Source organism: Vanessa cardui, chromosome 18 (genome assembly GCF_905220365.1).
Source record: "Vanessa cardui chromosome 18, ilVanCard2.1, whole genome shotgun sequence".
Lineage (NCBI taxonomy): Eukaryota > Metazoa > Arthropoda > Insecta > Lepidoptera > Nymphalidae > Vanessa > Vanessa cardui.
In genome coordinates this window covers 3,879,717-3,893,832 of record NC_061140.1, presented here as the reverse complement: position 1 = coordinate 3,893,832, position 14,116 = coordinate 3,879,717, and the positions used below count along the sequence as shown (strand labels likewise).

At 32.0% G+C, this 14,116-nt stretch overlaps 1 protein-coding gene across 2 annotated transcripts in view; it reads left to right on the top strand.

Annotated features, from left to right (window-relative positions):
* Window positions 1-14,116, top strand: part of LOC124537295 (receptor-type tyrosine-protein phosphatase kappa) — a 180,657-nt gene that overhangs the window by 144,034 nt on the left and 22,507 nt on the right. For both annotated transcript variants that reach the window (XM_047114090.1, XM_047114089.1), the window contains 2 exons: window positions 6,562-6,649; window positions 7,735-7,811. In XM_047114090.1, coding sequence (XP_046970046.1) covers window positions 6,562-6,649; window positions 7,735-7,811 — 165 coding nt within the window. The remainder of the gene's footprint in view (window positions 1-6,561; window positions 6,650-7,734; window positions 7,812-14,116) is intronic.

The window sequence follows — 14,116 nt, the reverse complement described above, 5'->3', positions numbered from 1 at the left end:
TTGAAAAGATTTAAAAGAAATTAAAAAAATAACTTCTCGGTGAATGAATGTGCAGTGAATATATTATATGTTGCATTACGGCTTTCATATGCAGGCAAATTTGTGTGTATAGTTTTACTCAATATTTTTACTTCACTTTTTCATTACCTTTCTTATTTATTATATTCAAAATATCTATACTAAATGCGAAGGTAGCTATGTATTATCTCTTTTTGCTTAAACCGCTGAACCGATTTAGATGAAATTTGGTATTGAAATAGTTTGAATATCAAGGAAGGATTCTACCTGCTTTAAATCACCTCTCCAAAGGGGTGAAACGGATAAAGATACAGTTTCAGCTAGTTCTTAAACAAATAAATTATAATTTACAAATAACTTATATAAATCCACCTCATATCGTATTTGTACGCAGCAAACGTAGTCCTCGCTTTTATTAAATACGAAGTAAGTATAATCCACCCAAAAGAAGTTATAAACGATTTTAATAACGTCACTTGGAGTGCAAAGCGACAGATAGTGCCCGCGGTAAGCCCTTTAAATCCAGTTAAAAGATGTCCCTTACGAGCAAGATTGCAGTTTATATGAGCGTTTTATCATCCCGTCGGTAAAACGTAAATTTTCTCCCTATTTAATGTTTTTCAAATTCCTTTGAATAACTGATATTTTATGTTTAACACTGATTAATCACAAAATGTTAGAAACTATGGCAGGTATATTTCTTACAGGGTGTAAACATTCGTTAAGATTTTACTAAATTCCATCCCTAAGGGGGTATAATGGGCGTTAGAAGTTTTTATGAAGGCCTATGTTTTTGAAGTAAGAAACTTGAAACTTAAAATGTATACTTTATAGATGGTATGGAGGTGTACTAGTAATCTCTTTTGAAATCAACGCCCTTTTGGGGTTAAAACAGGGGATGGTCAATCATAGGAAAGTCAAATGTTATTGAACTTAAAGTAATTATCGCAGATGGATTTTAATAATTAAATTCTACTTACTAGTTACTATTACAAGGAGATATGTTTTACTATAGCGTTTAAAAGTATTTTAATGTGGACTGTTCGAACCAAGTCGTACATAATAATATTATAAATAAATATGTATTCTTTTGTAATAGATAATACATACATCTGTTCAACTGGTTAATAATCCAGCAATAACATTTAATTTTATTTCTGTAACAATAAGACACTTACAGTTACAATCTGAAATAACTGCGAATAAATCTGCGGGAACAGCTAGTTACATTATTAAACTAATGCTGCATTACCTGGTTACCATTAGAACAAAGTAAGACGAGTATACTTCAGCAAGTTATATTATGATCCATTTTCTAAAGTAAATCTTTAATCCTGCTTAGAATTGGGGCGTAAACGTACCTCAAAAAGTAGTTCATACGCCAAATATTACTTACGTAATTGTGAGATCGCTATACCATATTTACTAAGTAGACTATTTCATTGTACTTATATTTCCACTAAAATATATCCTTTTTAATTGGTATTTGTTTTTATAAGCAACTATGACCATTATTGTGTATTTTTTTTAATTTTACATAAACATCATCATAACATAGTATGAAACAAAATCGCTTAACGCTGTCTGTCTCTATATATGCTTAGATCTTTAAAATTAAGCAACGTGTTTTGATGCGGTTTTTTTAAATAATTTTTGTATATAATAAATACATGGACAATATTGTAAACAACATATTAAAAAAAACACTGAAGTTTCTGATGTGATGTTGTAAATTAACCAATTCGGAAGCATATTCAGTATCAGTGCAAAGACCCGCCCTGGTTAGTTTCAATATAAAACATAAAAACTGGTAGATTTAGTAATACAGCAAGAGCCTTTTATCAATAATCGATTCAATGGGATTGGCAAAGGAAGTAATAAAAAAAACACTTGATTCATTACGGGTGTAAACAGCTACTTAAGAATTTAGTCCTGCTATTCCAGATTGAAGGGTGAGTGAGCCAGTGTGAATGAGAATACAAGACATCACTTCTTATGGTGGCGCGTTGGTGAGCCATATGAATACTTCGATATTTATTGCCAAGAAACATTTTTCATGAATATTTAGAACTGATTTTACGCTGTTTCTGCTGCCTGATATTAATAAATATTTTATATAAATTCTTTCATACATATTTAATAAAGTTGTTAATAAACTGTAGGCACGTTCGCGTGTTATGATTCAAATTTATAATATTAACGCTTATCAGATATTCGTTATTAGAATTTAATTTATTTTTAGGTAATAATTTGGTACATCTATCTTCGTAATTATTGTTTCTTCTCAATTCGTTCTTAATTCTGCTACACACTACATTATTTAATCATTGAAATACTTTACATCATCAGACGTGATGGATATTACAATGCTAAGTTTAATTAAACTAAAATTCAGTTTAAGTTATTAAGGGTCAATAGCACAACGATTTACGGGTCGCCTGCCGATATAAAAAGCAGCATCACGAGTAATAAAATTAAAAAGAGAAGTACTTACGAATATTAGTGATTCCTTAATTATTTTGTGGCATTGATGATATTCTTAGAAATAAAAGATACCGCTTGATCGTGCCTTAACGAATCATTACGTTACATAAAAGGCAAATTGTATTGTTTATGAAAAAGGTATATTTTTTTTAATGCAAAAATCGCGTGCTTTGGATAATACACTAAAAGGCATTAGACTGATAATACTCGTCATAAATCAAAAGGAAAATGTCGTAAAAATTCATTCAACATGGATATAAACGTCGTAAGTACATAATATATAAAGCGACATCACGCAGTTACCATCTATATAAAGTTTAAACAATAATTTTGACCGCATGCGGTTCGTATACGATAAATTGTGCCTTATGAACTTATCCATTATTTTAAAGAAGAAATAGTTTAAAAACGTTGATAGTAAAAGTTATTTTACTTTGGCCAATAATGCTGCCGGCCTAACGCATCGAATTTAAAGCTTATTCTAAAATAAAGTACGAGCACAATAACTTCACACAGTAATGCTAAATCTGCTTATTATTTTTAATTAACACCAATAACGTATAATATATAATAAGATTATTTTTATCCCATGCAAAATTATATGAATTAAAAAAGGCCTATTTATTGGTCTTCTTGCTGTATATGAAGATAAAAATCAGAAAATATTCTCAGTAGAAGTTTATTTATAGAACACTTTTTTTATAACTTTACCTTTATTTAAAACTTCTAAATAATCTATCATATTGCCTTTAATTCGTTATATTTCACCGAATTGGGTTATTCTCGTTAATGTAATCATTATTGATATATTCTTGTTTACTATCTACTTATTGTGTTGAGCCAGTTGTTAGCGAATAATTTTGATTAATGAGAAAGAACCATCTGCTGCAGACGTTTCAAACATTTGTTAGAAAATTGAAATTTGAAAATTTGAACTTTTGTTCGAAAATTAACTTATATTGGGAATCGTTTTAACTGTAAAATAATAATCGACGCGAAATATCTTAAGATCAAAAGCCAAAAATAAATAATGTCTTCAAAGTCAACGAAGCATTTTTATCCATAATAAACATGAATGTTTTTTTTATTTAAAATAAATTAGGTACTATTTTGTGGTGGCGCTTTAATGAAGCCCGTCTGGGTAATTACCACCCACTCCTCAGATATTCTACCACCAAACAATAGTAATCAGTATTGCTGTACTTCGGTGCGAATAGTAAATGAGCCTGTATAACTACAGACGCGAGAGATATATTAGCTCCCAAGATCAGTGGTACATTGTTAAGGAATGCTTAATATTTCTTACACCGCAAATGTATATTCACGGTGGACGGTGGTGTATACTTACCATCGAGTGGCCCATTTGACGACCTCCATGGTCGAGTGGTGTGTACACCGGTTTTCATGGGTACGCCACTCCGAGGTCCCGGGTTCGATTCCCGGCCGAGTCGATGTAGATTACCATTAGTTTTCTATGTTGTCTTGGGTCTGGGTGTTTGTGGTACCGTCGTTACTTCTGATTTCCATAACACAAGTGCTTCAGCTACTTACATTGGGATCAGAGTAATGTATGTGATGTTGTCTCATATTTATTTATTATTATTATTTATTATTTATCCGTCTCCCAATCTATTACATAAATATATGACCTTAATATTTTATTGAAAGCTTTTTTAAAACGTCAATTTTGCTTGTCAATTCACTGAACGTAAAATTATCGATTGGCGAGTGCTTAAGACGGCTTTATTAGTGAAGTATCCTTTGATCTTCCCTTATCTTTGATCCCGTGAGATTGATCTTATTTCGTTGAATGGAACACCTTGCCTCAAATTTAGTTAATTTTTTTTATATATAAATTCAAAAACAACTCAAAGTATATAGATATTCCTATATTACAAGAAAGTAATTAGCTTTTATTAAGTCAACCGTCTAAACATTTGGGTGAAACTACAAAACCCAGCTATTTAAACAATATTATTACTACTCAAAACTACCCCAAAACACGCTACATCATCTATACGTTGAATGCGTTGTGTCAACACTGGATTAATAAGTCTCTCTGTCAGGTATAACAAATAATACGTAATTTTTATTATGTTTAAATATACAGATTGGCATAGTGATTGGAATGATTTTGGGTTCAAACCTAGGCAAGCACTACTATATATATATGTGTGCTTAATTTGTGTTTATAATTCATCTCGTGCTCGGTGGAGAAGGAAAACGTCGTGAGGAAACCTGCATGTGACTAATTTCAAATTCTGCTACATGTGTATTCCATCAACCCGCATTGGAACAGCGTGGTGGAATATGTTTCAAGCCCTCTCTTTAATGGGAGAGGAGGCCCAGCATTATATATTATTTTGAAAAATATTTAATAATATACATGTTTATATTCATGACTTAATTGCACGAGCAAACCCTTTGTCGTAAACCCACTTCTTAACCCGTATTTCACTTCAAAATATTAATTTTCCGTAAATTACTCTTTAATTTTCACCGTTATAAAACGACGTGAAAGTCAATATAAAATACGTATACAATATCACGACCCCATTTTGTATTCTATTTTTGAATATTCATTAACTGAAAGTAAAAGGTCAGGCGATATTTTTAAGTATTCCGAAGCGAAGTGTTTGGTAACATCTCTCGCTCCACTGACACTAAACCGCTTCGTTGAAAACTAATGAACTAGTTAATTATGAGCAAATTTCAACGATTTGTGGAGTTTCATATTTAAAGTTATTTCATTAAAATACTGGCACTGTCCCACAGCTTTATCCATGTTCAATTTATATTATATTAAAATTCTAAAATGTAGGTAACAATATTAAAGGAAGGAAAATTGTACTTTTGTATCCTTATCGTGTTTTTTTTAATGTTTTAACATTTCAGTAAAAGGAAATTGTAATTTTACCCAATTTGAAGATTATTCGCGGACAAATAGACTCGATCACGAGGCTTTGGAAACAAACCCCGAGTGATGACATTAACAAATTATCGGGTTTTGTTACTTAAGAATTCTCAAACACAGAATGTCTGGGAATTTTCAATGTACTATGTACTTCAATGTACAATACGTTTTGTGTAAAGCAGGATATATTCATTTAAATAATTGTATTTAACTAACTTGACTTTGTATTTTTAAATGTTGAAAAAGAGTAACTATTGAGTTTCTTGCCGGTTCTTCTCGGTAGAGTCTACTTTCAGAAACGGTGGTAGCTTCACTTGATTGTAAAATGACGATTCAAAAGTGCTTGTAAAAGCCTACTTGAATAAAGTTTATTTTGATTTTATTTGATTTGATATTTAGTAAACACATTTTAGCCTCTTTAGCCGAAACCATTGAGAACGTAATCTCTCTTAGATTTGAGGTCTAAAATCTTACAAAAACATCACTTCGTGATATATTGTTAACCTAGCCCATGGCTCTCGTTAATTCAACCTCAAACAAAACTACGTTCAAGTAAGGGCATTTTCGAGGGGGGGGAGGTTGTTTAACGTATAATAATATTTACAGTTGTAATTTGTAAATCGCATTAACCAAACCTTAACCGCACCAAAGCGTCTGTAAAGCGTATATTATTGTATCCCTTATGCTTGTTGTTACAGGCTTCTGAAAATATTATCATAAATAATTACAACAAATGTTCTCAGAGAATGAAAACTTGACGAATTTTATTTATAATCTTTCCTTGATTCGTGAATAACTGAGTTCCATTTGACAAAACATATTTACCGATTTAAAAATGGAATAACGATGATCCACTGGGCGAAATATTCTTGACATAAATTGTTTATGTATCGAGTAAAGAAATAGCAGTCTTATTTAGGAAAGTAAAATAGAGCTACTTCTTGAGGTTGTCTTAAAAATTAACAAAGAGAAAAAATAGTAGCTTGCATTTTGTCGAGAAACCGTCTTTCCCAGGTGCGAGCGGAAAAACTTCGATTGCTCTATTTTAAAATATTGCACTGGCCTCAAATTAATTAGAAGTAAATCTTATAGAAGCTTAGAGATATTTTTTTTATTTAAAACTAATCAGTGTTTTGTTTTTGCAGACAGCAATCAAGGTAGAAACGCACGCATGTCGTCACGCACAAAAGAAGACCAATCTACACAAGAATCAGAATCAAAAAGTAACTCCATGTAAGTCAATACATGTCTTATTTTTACTCAGTAGCTTTTAATAACACTCCATCAAATGTGTAGTCTACTACTACTTATTCTTTGTCTGCTTCGTAAACTACTTACTGACAAAATTCGTAAGCTATAAGTTTTTTAAATATAATAAATATATATATATATATATATATATATATATATCTTCTCCAATTTGTATCATTTAAGATGTTCTACGAGTATTCTTCGCAATTCGAGCGTAATTCAACTAGCTATTGTTTCTTTACGAAAACATTTAATACGCACGTACGCACTTTTAATTTTTTACTATCTGTATTATAGTTTGAAATTTTCATTGTGAATAAAGAACGCTCAGACCTGCTCACAAAGAGCTAGTTACGTTATATTCGAGTTGCAAATGTTAGCTTACAATAATATTTAAGGTTATACACCAGCTTAAAAGGCAATTTGGAATGTGCAATAGCAAGTTTATTGAGCTATAGGAATCGTAATTAACTACATTATTCTGAAAATCGCGGTATTGTCACGTTTGAAAATAGAATTAAATACGCATTCCCGGGATTAAATTCTCTATGCTAATTCTGACTACTATGCGACCATCAAATAGGTTTTATTTCATTCGATTGTTAGTGTGATTAAATAGCGAGATTTACGAGAACCTACACAATATCGTTGCGGTTACATCGTCGTTGCACATACTGGTCCGCCCCTATAGTTTGTAACATTGTGTTGCCATTTATTTAAAAAAAAGGTCATATTAACCCAATTAAAAACAAAAAAAGAAATAAAAACGACTGTAGCGATTTGACCACTGAACGTAATTTATATAAGGTACATATTAAACATTTTTTTTTTTAATTTAATAACAGTTTTATTAAACTAAAAAAACAATTTCACTAAATATTTTTCTTAAAATTAAATTAAAAAAAAATAGTAAACCTACATTACAATATACACAAAGTAATTCTCGGTACGAAATTGGATCTGCCTTTACGATATTTCACATATTCCGGTCTCTTATTTTAAAACTTAATCAAAGCAAAAATTGTATTTCAAGCGCGATGTCGTAATAATAAAGTGTTCATTTGCAGATGACTACAACAGAGTGGTGCTGCAAACGGTCGACCGAGAACCCGACTCGGATTACATAAATGCTTCCTATATAGATGTAAGTATAAAACCACCTGTTAATGTATAAAGAGCGAGCAATTTGTACGTAAAGTAAAAGTTAAGTATAATATTATATATAGAAATAAATATTGCCTAAAGAAGTAGAATCAGTAGTGATGGTGAATGCACATCAGTGGCGTAGCAAGGATCCCTGATTTAAGGGACTACAAAAGATTCTTGTAATTTAAAACATTTTTTCGACGAAACCAATTTTGATGTTTAAAATTTTTGAGAAGAAATTACGAAGTTGCAAATTTACTAATAAGCTATTTAAACTACATATACTAATTTTCACGGACACAACAAGAAATATAATCGATACTACATTTAAATAGACAGCTATACTAGGGTAAAACTAGTTATGCCATTTGGCAGAATTTCATCCTCTTTATGGTTTGCTAATGAAACCCAAACAATTGAATTAGATTGAGATCCTTTAAACGGAGATGACTTAATGGGTTAAAAACACTAAAAGTGTAAGTCAAGAAAATTAATGCAGTATAGCGCGGAACATTTACAGAAATAATGTAATTTGAAGAGTTTCTCCTCATTCTCGTTTCAGTCGCCGTCGTCTTTTAATAAACTTCGTGGTCGCAAACTTTGCGCCCTCGTTAGCTGTCGTCGGATACCTAGAAGTTACTTTTAAATAAATGAGAACATTCCAGAATCTGATCATTGGAGCTTAGGAGATATTTATATCGTCTTTCATTCGTAACAAGTTCCTTCTTTAGTATTTTATCTGAAAACCATTAATTGTGTGGTATTTTTTGAATTAAAACAAATAAACATTTAAAATTCGAACCAATTTTTCGTTACCTTCACTACTACACACATAGACGCTCCCACAGAGACTATATATCTATGAGCATACGGGCATAAATACACTCACACACATACACGCGAATACATACGGATCAATTTATGATCCTGTAATTTTTACATTCGTCCGCTCTAATATTCTTCAAGACCAGTCTGAATTTTTATGTATTTTTTATTGGATTTCAATTTGATTAATTTATCGATAGTTAAAAATTCCACTACGCTTCTTTACCAGATTCGAGCTAGGTACTATTTCGATGTAAACAATGTTGAGTAGGATCTCCTCTCCTTTACGACGAGAAGGAATTGAACTCCATCACGCTGCTTCAAAGCGAATATACGTAGCTAATTTTTGTCTGCCACATGTAGCGTTCCCCACCTCGTGTTCGGTACACGAGGTGAATTATAAACAGAAATTAAGAACATGAAAATTAATAGGCTTCACCTAGCGCTTGAATGCAGAATCATCTGTTAAGACTTCACGTCTTCACAGCACAACCAATACTTATTCAGTTCGTGTAATAATATAATTAGAGTAAGATTTGTTTGTGAGCAATGTTACCTAAATCACGCTGAGTATTAATAACTGAATGCAATGCCACGTTGCAAAATGTTCTTGGAATAGCAATGGAAACTGAAATTCACAAAAGATCAGCACAAGATTGCAAAATTTTTAAAATTCATTTTATCAGTTCTCGCAATTTCTGCTCCAGTTTTTATTTAAATTCAGTGTAATTCTTCTTAAGTTAAGTGCGATAAGACATTAAAATCATTTTAACGATCTTCTCAAATCTTCTTAGAACATCAAAGTTTTATTTTATTTGCTGTAAAAAGTAAAGGAAAGTATACATATTTCTTTATGTTTTAAGTTGAGAATGACAAGAAAAATGTCGAATGATTCTTGTCTGTCAAAACAGGGCTCCGGTTTTAAAATTTGATGTCCCTTGAGCCTGTTATTACACGGACTCTCTTGAGGCTGGGATATTAACATGAATACTGATGACCAAGTAATTACTACCAGAATAGGACTGCCCAGGTGGACTAGTCCTACCAGAATTTAGAACAAACGACAAACTGGGCTAAATTGACATCACTTCGTCAATATGAAATAAAAGCAAACCAAAAATGAACAAAGACAAATTAGTAAAAAAATCATTATTTCTAAACTTATAACACTGATTATCATAGAAAAACTAAAGTCTATTTTATTTTATACGTACCAAAATAATGTAAAACGTATATATAATATGTCTTCAATCTTCAGCTTTAGAGCTTTATAAACCCATGGATGTAGAAAACACATGGCGCAGTGATTTATGACTGCAGGAAACCTCCATCACTTTGTCCTCAAAGTGTCGACGTTTAGTGGGAGAAAAGGGTTTATTACATAACTTATACCCGAGAGGATTTACATAAACAAAGTAGACAATTAATAAATCTTGGAATTTTTTAAAAAATAATATAACTTAATCCGAGTTACGATCAATATTGGCATAATGCTAGCAGTATTTTTCTCTTATATCGAGCAAACTCTGCTGGTTCTATTACAAACTGAGTTTACCCAAAAGGTCTTTTTAGACATTTTTTGCGTCTTAACTTCCAAAATGTTCTAACTTACGGTACTATACAAAGTAATTTTCCTGATACTCGACAGGTTAATCAACCCAAATCGTCCTGCAAAAGGCCCTTCTTGTGAAATGAGGGTTATCCGGCGGGTTACTAGCCATTATCACGACCAATTTAAATTTCTTTATGAAGTGACAGATGTCCGCTCATTTAAAACTTTCCTTTAAATGTCTTTAACAGGAGATGCCAATTAAATTTCTCTTCGCCGCAGGCTTGTTAAATAATAATTTTACCCTGTAATATTTCGCAAACTTGTGGTATTTCTTTGGCCTTAGAGAAAGTGGTTACCTTAAACATAGGTTATTCTTAGATTATAAATAAAAATCCTATATAATTTAATAACATAAATACAGTTTTTTTATAGTTATTACCCAAGCCAAATGTTACGTGATCACCTTCGTAAATGAACACGGTATTGTACGAAACTTGTTAAACGTAACACTTTTAAGCGCTGCCAACCATACGATCCAATATTTTATATCACTGCTTTTAATACCACAATCTAATTCACTTTTTTAATAAAATACGAAGGCGAAAAATTGGGTCACCTGATATTACGCCACGAAGTATTAACCGTTCCTCACATCGCCAATGCTCTGTCAACCTCGGGAACTTTAACCCTTATATGTTAGTTACACTAACTCACTCACCTAAAACTGGAACACAAGAATATTAAATACTAGTTGTCATCCGCGGCTCACCTCGCGCTTTAGGGTGTTGGTTGTCGTCTGTAAGACAAAAAAGTAGACTATGACCTAGAGTTCATTTTTGCATCATACCAAATTTCATGAAATTTCGTTCATCTGTTTGGTCGTGAAAGAATGATAGATAGACAGACAGAATTATTTTCACATTAATAATATTCTATGAAGTAAGGTCTAGATATTGAGTCGAGATGGCCCAGTGGTTAGAACGCGTGCATCATAACCGATGATTGCGAACCCAGGCAAGCACCCCTGATACATGTGCTTAATTTGTCTTTATAGTTCATCTCGTGCTCAGCGGTGAAGGAAAACATCGTGAGGAAACCTGCATGTGACAAATTTCATAAAAATTCTGCCACATGTGTATTCCACCACCCTGCATTGGAACAGCGTGTTGGAATATTTTCCAAACCTTCTCCTCAAAAAGAGAGGAGGCCTTTATCCCATCAGTGGGAATTTACTGGCTGTTGTTGTTGTTGTTGCTTTATAATATTAATAATAGGTATATAATAGATTGACACTAGAACACTTGATAAGTTGGTACCTAACCAGACGAGCTTGGACAAAGACCTACTCTTTAACTAGAATACAGCATACATATTACGCACACAGGTGATTCTGAACAAAATGGAAAAAATCCATATTACATTCATTTGTTTAAATACAAATATCGAATATTTTCATCGATAAAGGCACCAAGTAGAGCAACTGTATACATTTAATACATTTTCAAAAGTAAATACAAATATAATTCATATTTTTTTTCATTATTCCTCAAACAAATAAAAGTACCTGATAAAAACATACATTTCGTTAAATTTAATTGTGCTGTTTGTTAAAGAGATGTTTCGCATATAAGGTAAATTTTATATGGAATTAACTCGACAACTTGTTAATATATAAAATTCGGAATCATTAAAAACTTGATATAAGATTTTTGTTAAAGATGTGTGAAATCCATGTAAAGAGCTTTTTATAATAAAGTATATATTTCTACGGTATGTTATACAATGCGATTTGAATTTTTGAATGTTACCGAAACAAGTATTTTGTTTCCAAGTATTCGTAAAATGTATCTGATGCTATTACTTTCATACTTTTTATAACTGTTGCTGTCATTCTCATTGTCATTTAACGATTACTTGGGCTTTTAAGATTTACATATACCAAGGAGTCTCCTGTGAAACTTTCTGTTTATTCGAAACATTTTTTAGGAATTTAGGTTTTATTTTGACTTCATTTTTTTGTAAAATGCTTATAACATATATATAGAAATAGATAGAGAATAAAATATAGAAACCTTTATTAATGAAATTTTTAATGACAAATAGTATATGTATATTAAATCAGAATTTGAGTTCATCGATGAAAAATTACTTTATTATTGTTTACGGTTTTTTACGAGAAAACTCTTATTCTTCTCTTCTTCTTCTCTACAATATTAACTGGATAGTTTCAAACATCATACTGTGTCTCCCTAAATATAATAAGTAAAGGAAGTAAATATATAAATAATTAAATAATAAATATTGGACAACATTACATACATTACTCTGATGAAATGTAAGCAGCTAAAGCATTTGTGTTATGGAAAATCAGAAGTAACGAAGGTACCACAAACACCCAAGACGACATAGAAAACTTATAAACCTTCTACATCGACTCGGCCGGGAATCGAACCCGGGATCTCAGAATGGCGTACCGATGAAAAGCGGTCGAGTGGTGTACACATCACTCGACCACAGAGGTCGCCAATAATATGCGATACTGTATCTATTTGAATACTGAATCTATTTTGATGATAAATTAATTTAAAAGTTGAAAAAATTATTTGTGTATTTGTGAAAAAACGACCCAAAGTCATAAAACTATATTTTTGTAGTATCAAAATGTATATTTTATTTTTATAAACCACTCACAGACTTTATTTCTTGCACATCCTAAAGTTGACGGGTAGATATTGCTTTTAGCATTAATCCCGTATTTTGTACAACACCGCTATACTACGTCAATACTTTTAGGATATATGTTATGAAACAGTTCCATTTATACTACACATAAATAAAACTTTACATAATACATATACGATTCATCCTTTCCATCGAAGTGTTCATCACAGTACAATAGAATTAGGCAATTTCCAACACATTACGCCGGTCTTGTGGAAGAAATCGTTGCTTTTATTAGACCTTTTTGTAGGGGACCAGTGATCCTATCACCATAATGATATATTATGACTTGTTTAAAGGAACCTACTGAATAGAATATTAAAGGGAAATCGAAACGATTCTATATGATTGCTGTATTTGTTTTTTTTTCTATTTTATTTAGGTACTCAAACGAACAAATAGACCGCTTGATAGTAATTTACTCGTAGATACGAATGTGGGTCTGATCATTCGTTAAGAAATATAAAACCTTGCACTGTTATTACAATACCGACAGGATCTAAATTGCTTTTTTCATTCGCGCATTTTTTTATAAATTTATTCGTACACTTAAAAAAATACTATGTAAAGCTGTTTGGCGATAGAATTCCGTATGAATGAGTGTTAACACGGGCTTGCACAAAGCCCTATCGACAAGTAAAATTATATTAGCACTAGTTGTCACCCTCAGCTTCACTCGCGTTACGGTTGGTTGTCAGATGTTCAGAAAAAAAAATGCCTATTTCCTTCCTCAGAGTTGAAATTTCATCAAATTCAGATCATTGGTTTGGTCGCGAAAGACAAAAAGAAATAGTTACTATTATATTAATATAGATAATAACATTGGCTCACTCACCATTAAAACCGAAACGCTACGATACAAAGTAAAGTAAGTAAAGTAACAGCCTGTACATTTCCCACTGCTGAGATAAGGCCTCCTCTTCCATTAAGGAGAGGGTTTGGAATATATTCCACCACGCTGTTCCAATGCGGGTTGGTGGAATGGACATGTGATAGAATTTCGAAATTAGACACATGCAGGTTTCCACACGATGTTTTCCTTCACCGTCGAGCATGAGATGAATTATTTACACAAATTTAGCACATATATATAGTGGTGCTTGCCTGGGTTTGAACCCGCAATCATCCGTTAAGATGCACGCGTTCTAACCACTGGGCGATCACAAATGGTGTATGACTGGTGCCCATTCAGTCTTGCACAAAGA